Source organism: Octopus bimaculoides, chromosome 12 (assembly GCF_046866305.1).
Source record: "Octopus bimaculoides isolate indiv1 chromosome 12, ASM4686630v1, whole genome shotgun sequence".
NCBI classification, from domain to species: domain Eukaryota; kingdom Metazoa; phylum Mollusca; class Cephalopoda; order Octopoda; family Octopodidae; genus Octopus; species Octopus bimaculoides.
This window is the reverse complement of record NC_142939.1, coordinates 45,301,717-45,317,057: the sequence shown is the minus strand read 5'-3', so window position 1 is coordinate 45,317,057 and position 15,341 is coordinate 45,301,717. Positions and strand designations below refer to the sequence as shown.

The 15,341-nt window shown below is 39.2% G+C and overlaps 1 protein-coding gene across 5 annotated transcripts in view; it reads right to left on the bottom strand.

The window, feature by feature from the left end:
• Positions 1–15,341, bottom strand: part of LOC106870936 (thrombospondin type-1 domain-containing protein 4) — a 131,757-nt gene that overhangs the window by 3,657 nt on the left and 112,759 nt on the right. For all 5 annotated transcript variants that reach the window (XM_089360997.1, XM_089360998.1, XM_089360999.1 and 2 more), the window contains 3 exons: positions 9,682–9,811; positions 2,774–2,978; positions 2,331–2,501 (listed from right to left, as the gene is read on the bottom strand). In XM_089360997.1, the coding sequence (XP_089217123.1) occupies positions 2,331–2,501; positions 2,774–2,978; positions 9,682–9,811 (506 nt within the window). The remainder of the gene's footprint in view (positions 1–2,330; positions 2,502–2,773; positions 2,979–9,681; positions 9,812–15,341) is intronic.

Sequence of the window (15,341 nt, the reverse complement as noted above, 5' to 3'; positions counted from 1 at the left end):
TACTGAAAAGTGAAGAGACAGCATCCATGAGCTTTGTAAGACCCTTCTCCCATAAAGGAGAGAATTATGTGAGATTAATGAGGTTGACTGAACTCTTGAAAATGATGCCCCAGTATAGTCACAGTCCAATGATTGATAAAACAATGAAAGTGATTACATTTTATTAGATTTCCTTAGCAAAGTGAAAACCTCTAACTACAAAACCACTGAATGTCCTGATTGTACAGGATACACCAGGTCTTTGTGAACACATCTTTTAGTGGGCCACACATGGAAGATAACCTAACCCTAAACTTACAGGATATGTACAAAATATTAACTTTTTTTATTTCTCTTTCAGACATATCAACAGCATCAAGAAAGAAAATAAAAAGGCAAACCATGATGATGGCTCTAGACACCAGCTGAAACAACTGCAAAGTTGCAAGTTAAGTTTAGTCGAGCTTTTGTTTCTCTGAATTTTACCTTTTTCCTGATAATGGTGTAATATTCTTGGGTCTATCTTTATTTCAGGGAAATTACGATTTTTTTCCAACAGTAGATACTAAACAGATAAACGCACACACACACACACACACATTCCTGTTAATCCTAAATCACATAAAAATCTCAAATTAAAGTCATCTTCCTTGCTCCGATCATAGAAACTGTTCTGTAACTGTCACAGGTACAACCAGGTAGACAAGGGGACAAATGGACAGAGGTTTAGGCAACCACACACACACGCTCGCACACAAACACGCTCACACACGCACGCACACACACACACACACACACACACACACACACACACATTCCTGTTAATCCTAAATCGCATAAAAATCTCAAATTAAAGTCATCTCCCTTGCTCCAATCATAGAAACTGTTCTGTAACTGTCACAGGTACAGCCAGGTAGACAAGGAGACAAATGGACAGATGTTTAGGCAACCACACACACACGCTCACACACAAACACGCTCACACACAAACAAGCACACACACACACACACACACATGCACACGCACACACACACATACACACACACGCCTGTTAATCCTAGAACACGTAAAACTCTCAAATTTAAGTTACCTCCCTTGATCCAAGCATAGAAACTATTTTGTAACTGTCATTGGTACAACCAGATAGACACGGAGACAGAAATTTAGTCAACCACACACACAAACATACACACACACACACTTTCTCTCTCTCTCTCAAACGCACACTCACACATACGTACACGCACAACAACTTAAATACAAATCTATTCTTTATACACACTTGATGGACACTTGATGAGATATGCAGCCTAGACATCAAAACCAGAAAGGTACTGATAACCATTGGCAATTTCTACATCAACAGTGACACCAATAGGATCTACGTGAGATGAAATGATGGTGGTAGAGGCATAAAGTCAGTCCAAACAGCCTTTGAATGTCACAAATGAACAGTGAAGAAAGGAATACATGCTCAAATGTGAGAGCAAAAGCATCTTCAGAGCTGGAGAAGAACTATTGAGCCGGTACTCTTAGAATACAACTGTCTCATGCGATTCAAAGGAGGCTTGACTGGATTATCAGAACAGAAGTTTGAAGGTAAAGCAGGCGGCATATCAGCCAAAAGCAATGCATGAGTACATATTCCATAAGCTGAAGGATAACAACAGCATTGACAGAAGGAATGGCTTTTCTTGGATCTCTGATAGATACATTACATCCCATCTCCATTCATCACCCTTAAAGTGATCGACCTCTCAAGGCCCTATACTAATCCCTATGCCTAGTTCTTCTTTCTCTAAGTGTTGACCATTTGGAATTCCATTGTTGTTCATATCTTTCCCACAGAGATTGTCTTAAAAATGTCTGAGGACATTAAGGGCAGAAATTTTACCAGTCTGTGAGAACTTGTAAAGGAGATTGTGGGCATTATGCCTTCATCTAAACATAGCAATTAAAAGGCATTTATACATATATACGGCATGAGTGGTAAGGGAGTAGAGTGTATGTTGAGTGAGTGAACAATGTGTGGGTGAGTACTGTGTGTGAGTGAGTGGCATGTGTACTGGGTGAGTGGAGTACAAAATGAGTAAGTGAAGTGTGGTGAGTGGAGTGTGTTGGGCAGGGCTGGTCCTAGGGTTGCTGGCTGAACATCGGTGTGTACAAGCTGACAGTCATGGAAATTTCCATGTCTTTGTCATGCTCTCCTTGGCACCCACTAGCACATGGCACTTCAAGTGACTGCCCAAGTTGCTGGTGCCTTGAGCCAGCTCTGGTGTTGAGTAACTGGAGATGTGAGTGTGATATATGCAAAATATCTTTGTCAGAGAAGAAAGTGGAAAGTTCTCACCTCTTTTGACCATTCTGTGAAAAACCAAGATTTGGCGCAGGAGCCCATATTGCAAACTTCTGAAACTGAAGGTTTGGTTTCACGGCATTCATAGTCAGGAATTACTCTGCCATCAGCTGACACACATGTCACTTTTCGACTACGTTGTCCAAGACCACACTCAACTGAACACTGGAATTATAGAAAATGTCGGATCAAAACATTGTTGCACATATAAACACAACTTTACAAAATAAAGGACAACGTAAAATTGTCTGGCTAGTTCATATGACAAAAAAACTACATGCAGGATATGTTTTTGAAGAATGTATGGCCTGGCCAGATTTTAGTTTCATTGACCTTCTCAAACTTTTATCTTGCTAATATGATTTAATACCATCAGAATACATTTATATTTTGGTGTTAGTCAACAAATAGCTCTTAAAAGATTACTTATAAATTACCTTTGACCATTCTTTAATTTCCCATTGTGAACAGGGTTTATTCTGACATTTTTTCACAGTTATCAAACGAGTTTGGTTCAGGCATGCTGATGCAGAAACTCTTTTGAAAAATGTTTTAGAATATTTCTGCTTGCATTCCACTTGCCGTGTCATTTGTCCTTCTCCACAGGTCAAACTGCACTCTGACCATTCTCCTGGGGCCCACCTACAATAAAGACACAAAAAATACTCAGTCTTTTGGAAAGTTTTTCAGCAATATGTAACAAGTAAATTTCAAAAGAATCTCCTTGTTCTAAACATTTACATGGTTGTACGAAGGAAATAAAATCACTTTCATCCCTTGGAGTGTCTTCTGGAGATGTAACAAAGATTTTGGAATAGAGAAGAGATCTAGGCATGACAAGGAGACATAAGATGGTGAGTCAGCATCAAACAGAAGTCCATTCATATGATGAGGCCCAAAGTCACCTTTACTAAAGCCAGCTCTAGCTGGATTTGAACACAAAATTATGAAATACCAAATTTGTACCATGTAAAAAACGCCTGTGCTGGTGCCAAGTAAAAAGCACCCAATACACACTATAAAGTGGTTGGCACCAAGAAGGGTATCCAGCCATAGGAACCATGCCAAAATAGATAACTGGAGCATAGTACAGCTCTCCAACTTGCCAGCTCCTGACACAAAGACACACACACACACACACACACACACACACACACACACACACACACACACACACACATTATCATTATTATCATTTAACATCCATCTTCCATGCATGCATGAGTAGGATGGTTGACAGGACGTGGTCAGGTAGAAAAACTACCCTAAGCTTTTTGTGTCTGTTTTGGCAGGGTTTTTATGGCTAGATGCCCTTCCTAACACCAACCACTCTGCAGAGTGGATTCTCAGTGCTTTTTACATGGCACCAGTAGCATAGGTGGGATTAGTTTTGGCATGATTTTTACAACTGGATGCCCTTCCAAATGCCAACCACTTTACAGTGTGGACTGGATGCTTTTCATGTGGCACCAGCACTGGCAGAGTTACCAAGTAACTCGCAAGACAAGGAATTATGAGAGGTGTAGGGGCATTTGAAGAGGGTAACTTATGTCAGAAGATGAAAGGTTTGAGTTTGACAAAGAGACAGAGAGGTAGAAACAGCTGTCTTCCTATAATGGAGATTTAGTTAGTGGCACCCAATAAATTGTCCCACAGGAACTTCCGGTTGTCCTCTAAGCTATTTGTCCTTTCTTCCTCCTCCTCCTCCTCCTCCTCTTCTCTATCCTCATAGGCTTTCAGTTAAATGTTTCTAAATTTTTGTTGGCTTGCTGGATCTTTGAGCTTCCATAATCTTCTTTTCACATGTGGTTTATCTCTCTGAGCCTCTCTAGCTTTAATTCTGAAGTCAAGAAGACTGAACCAAGCCCCACTATCTGTTTTGGTATAGTTTTTTATGGTTGGATACCCTTCCTAACATTAAGTACTTTACAGAGTGAACTGGGTACTTTTCATGTGGTACCAGCAGCATCAAGGTAGAGACATTTGTTACGAAGAGAAGGGAGTAATGGTAACAGGGGTGGCAGTGGTGGTGGTGGTGGTGGTGGTAGTGGTGGTGATATTGATGATGATGATAAATGGTGTTTGAAACTATTAATACAGTGAATTCTGGTATATGAAATGTGTAGGTGTTATGAGTGACTTCTAAGTTTTTGATTGGTTAATTCTGTGTCAGCTGTTTATTGAAGCAGTGTTACCTGTCGTTACTCAACATAAAACAAAAATGAGAACATCACCACCACCACCACCACCACTACAAACAACAACAGAAGATTATGGTCACTGATTTGAGTACACACACACACGCATGCATATGTATTTATATATCTTCCACCTTTCATTTACCATGTATATATATACACACATACATATAAAACAGTTCAGGTGAAGCAAATATAACATTGATTGATGGATTGGGTCAATTCTTTGCCATAAAATCAGGCCTGACTACAACAACTTCAGGTTGTGTGTTTGTGTATGCGTGTACGTGCGTGCTCGCGCGCGCGCAAGCACACACACGCACACGTACACACACATGTGTGTATGTAATGTTGGCTACACCCTGTTGGTGCTACTTCTGCTGCTGCTGCTGCTGCTAAATGTAATATTTATATTCCATTAGATTTGTTTTGAATGAAGACCATGGTAAATAATGACAGCAGTTTTAATGTAATATCAATGTGTACTGAGAGAGAGAGAGGGGGAGGGAGAGAGAGAGAGGGAGAGAGAGAGAGAGGGAGGGAGGGAGGGAGAGAGAGAGAGGGAGAGAGAGAGGGAGAGAGAGAGAGAGAGGGAGAGAGAGAGGGAGAGAGAGAGAGAGAGAGAGAAAGAGAGAGAGAGAGAGAGTAGTTGTTCCCAATGAAAAATATATAATTAAATTGTTTTGTAATTAAGAAGAAATAAAAGCTACACAACAACAACTTACTTGTGTCAATGAAATATGGGAAGTGTTTCATAAATTATCCCACAAACAGCAGAAACTGATAGAAGAAGGATACACCTAAACACTACATACACACATACATACATACATACATACATACATACATACATACATACATACATACATGCATGCATGCAAGCATACATACATACATACGTACATACGTGGTGGTGGAACAAGGAGGTAGACAGGGCTATTAGACAAAAGAAACAGGCTTGGAAGGACTGGAAGAACGGTGGTAGCAGGGAATTGTACCAATCTGCCAGAAGGGAAGCTAGGCGACAGGTTTATCTAGCCAGAGGGGAGACAGATAAGAAAAGGTTTGCCAATGTTCTGCGCCGTGAGGACCAAAGACTTGAGGTATTTCGTGTCGCAAGACAGTGTAGGAGAGAGAATAGTGATGTAGTAGGAGAGAAATGTGTTCGCATGGATGATGGTACGCTTGCTCTAAATGAGGCTGCAAAGAAAGAGGTCTGGAGAAGCCACTACGATAGATTGCTTAATAAAGAGAATGAATGGGAGAAAGAGAGTCTGCCGTATGTTGACCCAACAGAGGGACCAGCTATCCGAGTTGACAGTACCATGGTAGATAAAGCAATTAAGAGTATGAAGACAGGGAAAGCCCCCGGCCCATCAGGAATCACTGCAGAGATGCTCAAAATATCTGGCAGTGTCGGCTATAGCCTAGTCACCCGTATTACGAACCAGGTGATACACGAAGGAGTCATACCCAATGACTGGTGTAGCAGCACCATAATCAACTGCTACAAAGGTAAAGATGACGCTTTACATACAAATAATTACAGAGGTATCAAGCTTTTAGATCAGGTAATGAAAGTCACGGAGAGGGTCATAGCTCAACTGCTTAGGGAGCGAGTCAGCTTAGATAAGATGCAGTTTGGTTTTGTGCCTGGGAAAAGCACCACTGATGCTATATTTCTGGTAAGACAGCTTCAGGAGAAATACCTAGCCAAGGATAAACCTCTGTTCCTGGCTTTCGTTGATATGGAGAAACCCTTTGACAGGGTCCCCCGATCTCTCATCTGGTGGTCAATGAGGAAACTAGGGATAGAAGAATGGTTAGTGAGAGCTGTGCGAGCCATGTACAGAGATGCTGTCAGTAAGGTGAGGATTGGCAGAGAGTACAGTGAAGAATTCCGGGTGGAGGTAGGGTCCACCAAGGTTCTGTCCTCAGCCCCCTCCTATTTATCATAGTTCTCCAGGCTATAACAGAGGAATTCAAGACAGGATGCCCCTGGGAGCTCCTCTATGCTGATGACCTTGCACTAATTGCTGAGTCACTATCACAATTAGAGGAGAAGTTTCAGGTATGGAAGCAAGGACTAGAATCGTTGCCGGTGCCCCTGGACTGGCTCATGTGCGGGCGACACATGAAATTTTTTCGAGCAGGGTCGTTGCCAGTGCCCCTGGACTGGCTCATGTGCGGGCGACACATGAAAGCTTTCGAGCGGGATCGTTGCCAGTGCCCCTGGACTGGCTCATGTGCGGGCGACACATGAATCTTTCGAGCGGGATCGTTGCCAGTGCCCCTGGACTGACTCTTGTGCGGGTGACACATGAAATGTTTCGAGCGGGTTCGTTGCCAATGCCCCTGGACTGGCTCATGTGCAGGCGACACCCCTGGGCCGGCTCTTGTGCGGGTGACATATGAGGTTTTTCGAGCAGGATCGTTGCCGGTGCCCCTGGACTGGCTCATGTGCGGGCGACGCATGAAATCTTTCGAGCGGGATCGTTGCCAGTGACCCTGGACTGGCTCTTATGCAGGCGACACATGAAATCTTTCGAGCGAGATCGTTGCCGGTGCCCCTGGGCCGGCTCTTGTGCGGGTGACACATGAGGTTTTTCGAGCGAGATCGTTGCCAGTGCCCCTGGACTGGCTCTTGTGCTGGTGACACATGAAATTTCTTCGAGCGAGATCGTTGCCGGTGCCGCTGAACTGGCTCTTGTGTGGGGTTCTGGGATTTTTCGAGCGGGATCGTTGCCGGTGCCCCTGGGCTGGCTCTTGTGCGGGTGACACATGAGGTTTCTCGAGCGAGATGAGCGTGGCCTTTGCCAGTACCACCTGACTGGCCTTCGTGCGGGTGACACGTAAAAGCACCCACTACACTCTCTGAGTGGTTGGCTTTAGGAAGGGCATCCAGCTGTAGAAACGCTGCCAAATCAGATTGGAGTCTGGTGTTGCCATCCGGTTTCACCAGTCCTCAGTCAGATCGTCCAACCCATGCTAGCATGGAAGGCGGACGTTAAACGATGATGATAATACATACATACATACAGACAGACAGACAGACATAGTGTACTGCTTTGAGAAAGGTAAGATCAACAAAAAAAGTACTCCATCTGGTGAGAAATAAATATTATTTAATAAACACAATATATATTTTTATGAGTTACAAATAGTTTCATGTGATGAAAGCAATTCAAACAGTATTCTACAGCATGTCTGGTGTCTTCATGCAACCCTCAGGCTCTGCCACATGGCATGACAAGCTAAAACAGTAAGATATTGTCATATACACACATATATACGCTCACACAACAGACTTCCACACAGTTTCCATCTACCAAATTTTCCTGTAAAGCATAGAGGAGGGGAACCAAATTATTTTCCTCAGTCTTATTCTTAGATCTATTTTCTTTATTGATACCATTACTAGAAGTGTCGTAAAATAACTTATCTTTAAAGCAACTGTTAACTAAGGGTATTGCCATAGTAGGGAGCTGCCTTATCAAAAATTTCTTTAGAATAAGAGAAGTTGGTTATCTTATTACCAACGTTAGCTATCAAGTTTTTAAGCACTATGAGTGGGTGGCAGAACTGTTTGTGTACGTAGGAAAGTTTCTCACTGGGCTTATGGTATGGTTTATAAACTGTACCATAAGCACAATGAATAATAAAAATAAACTTGAAAACTGACCTAGAAAAATAATTTTGTTTGCCCCTTCACCCTAAATGTTAAAACTTAAGATTCCTCTCTCTCTCTTAGATAAGCATTTACCAGAAAATCACAAATACAGAAAGATCTTCAAAAGATGCTCAAATAAATTATCCTATAGCTGCTGCTCCAATGTGAAGAGCATCATTACCTGCAAACACTATCAAGAGCCCACTTCCAGTTGTAACTGCCAAGACCCCGGAGCTTGTCGACTCAACCAGATGTGCATGATAAAGTCTGTCGTATAAGAGTTAGGAGTTACAGCAATGTTACAAGATGACCTAACTGAAAAGAAAAATTACATTGGGTTATGCAAAAGCAACTTCAAAAGTCACTATGCTAACCACCTACCTTCTTTCTGGTACATGGACAACAGGAAAGCTACTAAGTTGGCTGGCCACTATGGGGTTTGATGACCAGCTACATGCCATATACAATCAAGTGGAAAATCGTAGGAAAATCCATGCCATATGTTAATGGAATAAAAAGAATACAAGTTATGAGTAGCTGGAAGATAGCATATCCCTCTTAGATCTAAGAATTCCATCACAGTACTGAATTCCAGACCAGAAATTTTCAGAAAATGCAAACATTGACAAGTTTCTTTTTGGTGAATTGGAGAGCACCACCCTTTCTGGATTGCATGAAAGAAAGCGTATATTATCATATCTACAGGTCTCATCATTACTATCACCAATTCTTCTCCTTTGACTCTTTCACTACCACATCCTGAGAATCCACCAAAGAGTTTAACCAAAATATACACAACTGAACATAGACACATATGCAAACTATCATAGACTTAAGCATTTGGGCACCCACCTAGCATCTCCAACCCCCATAGAGACCCTATACATAGAATACCCCAATACATATTCTAACCCACCATGAATATCAATCTATAACCCCTACACACATTTTCAGAAAACCCTTATAGACTTGCATCTCAGAATTCTTTGGAGCCAAGAGACATAACTCTTGTTATAACTCTTCAGTTTGTTTTGTCATTTTTCACAGTAATTGGATGTGGATTTTCACCTCCAATAATGGAGAGCAGTCACCATTTCTATTTTTTTCATTCCTGCTGTCTCTTTTGAGCACACGCTATATAACCATGTTGTTATAAAACATCTGGTTTAATACCCAGTGTGAAACCATTTGATAAGACTGGCCATAATGAATATATAATACCATACACTGTACACTTTGATTAATATATATATATATATATATATATATATATATATATATATATCTATATATATATCTATATATATATATATATATATATATATATATATATATATATATATATATATATATATATATATATATATATATATATATATATATATATATATATATATATATATATATATATATATGCATATATATATGCATGTATGTATATATGTATATTTATGGAAACTATTTAAATAAAACTCACCGTGCAGGACAAGGAGCTGTGTTGCAGACAGTCGTCTGGGTGGGTAGCTTTGTAGAGGGGTTACAGTTGGCATCTGTTACTATGGTCTTTGAGTTGGTCTTCACACAAACAATTTTGGTTTCCTGTGTTCCTGGAGGAAAATAACAGAGAATGTTTATATTCTAAATATTTGTAATATTGACTAAACCACAAGCAATGTCATGCAAGGAGCGAGAGACTTTGATGTGTAATCATAATTCCAAATAACTGCCTGTTTGTAGAGTTATTGTGGAAACTGCAGTGACAAAGCGATGAGGGGATGGGGCTCTTATCATTATGGCGCTAATGGTTTTACCATTTATAATAAATATGTAATGGCAGATAGTACGCTACTCTGCTATGATAAACAAAAGAGATTAAAACTGTTTTAGTGTTGTTCTAGTGGTATAATTTTACATGCATGTACTAAAGAAATATGAGAGAAAAGATGACCTAATTGAAAAGGTCCAAAACAAGCAGCTGATTGGATAAACAAATTGTACTCTGTTAGTTGAAGATATTTAACTTTCAACAGCTGAATTCTGTAAATTATGGGAATTTGTATAATCCAGTGTTGTGAATGGTTGCATCACTCTGGAACTGTTAAGTCATTAGTTGGATTGTAATGCTAAGTTCAGTTCTTCTGATAGGAGAAAATATCAGGAGTAGAAGAGAATTCAGATAACGGCATATGTTCTCGTGGTTCTGGTGTTGACCTCACAATTATAAAGATTAAATTACTGGACTGAGCGATATGTTGTTCCTTGAGCAAGGCACTTCATTTTACATTTTCCAAGCCCAGTCAGCTGAAGATTAGTACCAGCTAAGTGCTGGTGCAGTCCCCTGCCCCCCTCTCTCTCTCCCCAACAGTTATAATTCTCAATGTTCAGCTTAATTAAGGGTGGGGGGGGACCAAGAAGCTATTTACATCTGCTTCCAATTACATAGGCACCTAAAACAATTAGTGAAAGCATAGAACAAACTTGCTGGTGTGCAGAAACTATTTATGGTACCCTGAATACATGAAGAAAATAGAATAAAGGAAATAAATGAAGTGCAGTGAATTGGTGATGGATAACAACCAAAGCAGAAGCTGATAAAATGCATAAAGCTTCTACATGGTCATTCAGCTTGTCAGACATAGAAACAAAATGTCTCTCAAATCACATCTTATTAAATTGAAGAAAAGTGACATAGGTAATGTAGTCGTAGATAACTACTGGAAAAGACAGGATGGTTACAGCTGGTATGTGTTTGACTATAAGTCTGCTTGATCAGGGCTGACCTAGGGCTAAACAACAACAAAAGAACAATAACAGCAACATCAGTAACCACCACTACTATAACAATGACAGTAACATATTACTCATTAATGTTCAGACAACTACAGTGTCTTATTTCCATTGTCATCTGTTCTATATAAGGAGGTAAGGAAATGATCCTCACCTTGCTCGTATGAAAACAGGTCAATATGTTTACAGCTGAAAGCTCAATCCATGATCTGCTCAGTCACTTTGATCCATTGAATAAGAACATCTTGTTTTACTTATAAACTCTGTTTTCCCTAAATTTACTTTAATTTGAACTCACTTTCCTTTATTCCATTTTCTCAGTTTAGTAATAAATTTTTGGGAATATATCAAGCTAAGTGCAGAGTCTTTGCATATTCTCAAGACATGCTAGAAATGACAACAGAATTACCCTACTGTCCTGAAAATAGAAGAACATATAAAACTATGAAATCTTCAATACATAACGTCTGAAAAATAGAAAAGGGATGGTCATGGCTAGACATCTCTGGAAAAGGAACTGACTATTGGCTAAACAACAACATTGTTAGGCTGTATATGATATGATAACTTGATGGACTTGTCTCGGACTCAATGTCTTTGTTCTCATATGCAGCTGTTTTTGAGAACTTCTATATGCTGATAATCTAGTTGAAATTAGAGAAGAAATTTGACACATGGGACCAAAACCAAGAATTGAAAGATCTCAAGGTAAACTTAACAAAGAATAAAATCTTAGTTAGTTGGAAAGAAGACAGGACCCTGATATTATCAGGCAAATAGCCTTGCTCAATTTGCAGAAAATAGGTATGTATAAAATCCATGAAGTGTATTCAGTGTAAGCTATGGACTCACAAAAGTTTATAACTAAATCACAGGAAGATAAACTTTATATATGACAGATGTACTGGAGCAGTATGTAGTAAGATTGAACTAGAAACAGATCTTCTTGAGTACTTGACTAGATCACTAGAAACAGTTAAGAGATTTTATTACCTAAGAGACATAGTTAGGAGAAGTGGTTATTCAGAAAGTATAGTAGCCAGGGTAGAAATGACTTAGAGCAAGACAACTCGTCCAACCCATGCCATCATGGAAAGTGAATGTAAAATGATAATGATAATGGTAATGATGATGCATGCATGTATGCATGAGCATGCACACACACACACACACACACACACACACAAACATCCACACACCAAATTTAACCTTGGCAGGATCTGAAAGGCAAAAAATATTTTCTCAATCATTTGAAGTGATGTTCTCTCACTTGTGGCAAATTATTATCTTAAACTTGTTTGAAATATTAATTATCAAAGTAAAGTTGACATTTGACATTTTAAAGAAATAATTAATTACATACTTTGAAATAAACAGAAACTAAATTCTTTTATATGTTTCACTCTAGGAGTAAGTTAGAATTTGTTGATTAAACCCTTGATGATAGTGAGAGAGAGAGAGAGAGTAACCCCTGACAGAGATTGTAGCTGAGAGGGATGGAAGTTGCCAATTTGTAATGTTTAGTGCTCCCTTTACAGCAGAAGTGCAGACAATTTAATTACATCAAAATACACAACTTTGTAAGAAGTACAAACTTGATTTAAGACACAGACCATAATGGTGTGTGCGTGTATATATACTGTGTGTGTATAAATGAAAAGGAAGCAATGAACAATAAATTGGGGACTGTTATCTAAGCAGGAACACAAAGCTATTATAGAATATTACCAGAAATCCCTCAGCCCCCTGAATTACGCCCCCATATTTGTAGTCCAGCAACTTATTGCTAATTTAATGTCAATGAAATACAAATACTTGACAAGCAGGAATAGACTTCCTATAAACCCTTAGGGATCTGTTGTTTATATTATAATGTAATTTGTTCTGCAGGCTATTCCTTGTTATGTAAGCACCCAGATGTCAGCCTAATAGCACTAACCAAACCATGCCAGCTGTATGCTACACAGAACAATGACTACTGTGGGAGATATAATACAATTCCTACATGGTACTTCATTATTAGTGCAGTCAGACTTACATCTCTCCCTGTTGGCATGGTTTCTTTGATTCAGATGAAGGTAATGTGTTAGTGCAATTCTGAGTTTCTCATAAAACCTCAAAAGATTGTAAATCTCTTTACAGTTTAGCTACTTTGATTCCCATAAATTTTCTATTTCAGTAAATCAATTGTTGAAGGATTAACCCTAAATAAGAGTGAGTTGGATCAAAATGACACCATCCAAACCATCCACACATGCTACTAAAAATATGCCATTCTCTTCTTTCATCCAACATTTTGTTTCTCATAAAACAAATCACCCCCTTTAAATAATCAATTAAGTTCCACTTCAGAACTCATCAGATGAAGCTATAACTGCTGAAGGCTGTCTTTGGGTGACACATGTAGGGGTTAAGTTGAACTTTAGTGTATGGAGGGGTAAGTCAGTTCCTTATAGATGTAGGAGAAATTCAGCCTCTTATGTATATATATATTTATCGCTCATCTGTATATTATCTTCCACATTATTTCCGGGGGAGTTGAACCCCACATAAAAAAATCAATGAATTACTCATATGTTTCACAGTGCTAGTACTGTTGTTTACTAAAGACCGTTGTTCCTAGTATGTACTACATATCAGTGGCTAAATGGACTGGATTACCGAGCATTGTGCAGGTGAAAAAATATGACATCACATCGTACAGTCTAGCACTGTATATATTCCACTAATTACAATTGTAACACTAGATATGCGAATCACAGGTATACATCTGATACTGCATACTGCATCACTGGTTTTATAGATAACAGTTGGATATCAAATATAGTATAACTGTATCACTAGATCTAGTGATCAAAGTTGTACTACAGGTATAGTACAACTGTATCACTGTATCAGTGGATTACAGCTGCTCAACTGAATATTTTATATTCCATAGACTCGTTCAGTTATGTTTGACATGGTGTTTTGCTGCAACAATAACAATTCTTTGCAAAATAAAAATATTTAAAAAGGTCCATGACCTCAGCCCTGGGCTAAAACCAGTAAAAGATAAAAGATATATTTTTATAGGGATTTCTCAAGTGTCGAAGCTGTTTCCTATCTAAGATAATCTTGTTATTCTATATTTTTAGAGTTTGAAAATATTTTTCTTGCATTAGTTGAAATAACATGACTAGTTTGTATGTGATAAGTGAAGTTATGGGGATCTGGTTCCTATGAAGTCTGGTTATCTCTTATAGGGTTTCAGTTTGATTGTAAGTGTTGGAGTTCCCCATACTTTTTGGGAAAGGTCAAAATACCTCTGGTACCATCACCATTGGGAACCAATGAAAGGACGTATTATAAGCTAACTGTGCACTCTGTTACCTTTAGTATTCAGTCTAAATTACAAATTTTCAACAGCTTTTCAAGAACAAATTACTTTGATAAAACATGGATACTCTATATCTTTTGATTTCTAACAAATTCTGTTGCGATACACCAAATGTTGGTGGGCCTGGAATTTACAAGGATCTGCTGCAAAGTTCATAGGCTGACTAAGACACTTTCATGAGGTGTGACCAAACAGGGTTTATTTTTCAACATTATGGTCCATACACTTCTTCCATTGGTGTTGCAGTGCTTGGATCCTATTGATGGAGAAACTTTCATCCTGTTGGTTAAAAAAATCATCATCATCATTGTCATCATCATCATCAGTAGCAGCAGCATTTAACGTCTGCTTTCAATGCTGGCATGGGTTGGACAGTTTGACTGAAGACTGGCAAGCCAGCGGGATGCACCAGGCTCCAATCTGATCTGGCAAGGTTTCTACAGCTGGATGCCCTCCCTAATGCCAACCACTCCAAGTGTGTACAGGGTGCTTTTTACATGCCACTGGCACAGGGGCCAGTCAGGTGGCAGTGGCATTGGCCACGACTATGGTTCCACTTGACTCAACAGCATATTACCTGATGATTGAAGGATACTTTTAAATGAGCCAGTTATGTGACACTGGCATCAGCCATGTCTATGATGTCACTTAGTTTGCCAGGTCTTCTTAAGCACAGCATTATCTCCAAAGGTTTCGGTCCAAAGGTCATCACCACCTCATCCCATGTCTTCCTGGGTCTTCCTCTTCCACACCTACACATATACATACATACACACCTACACATATACATACATACATATACAAACATGTACATAAATACATATTGAAAGTAATAGAAATGAAACTAATATATATGTAGATAAATAATGAAATTAGTTGAAATTGAAACCATGTAATAGTGAAAGTATTAACAGAGATGTTATTGTTTCACTTTTGACATGTAATACAGAAATGGTGTAAGAGGTCTGAGATTG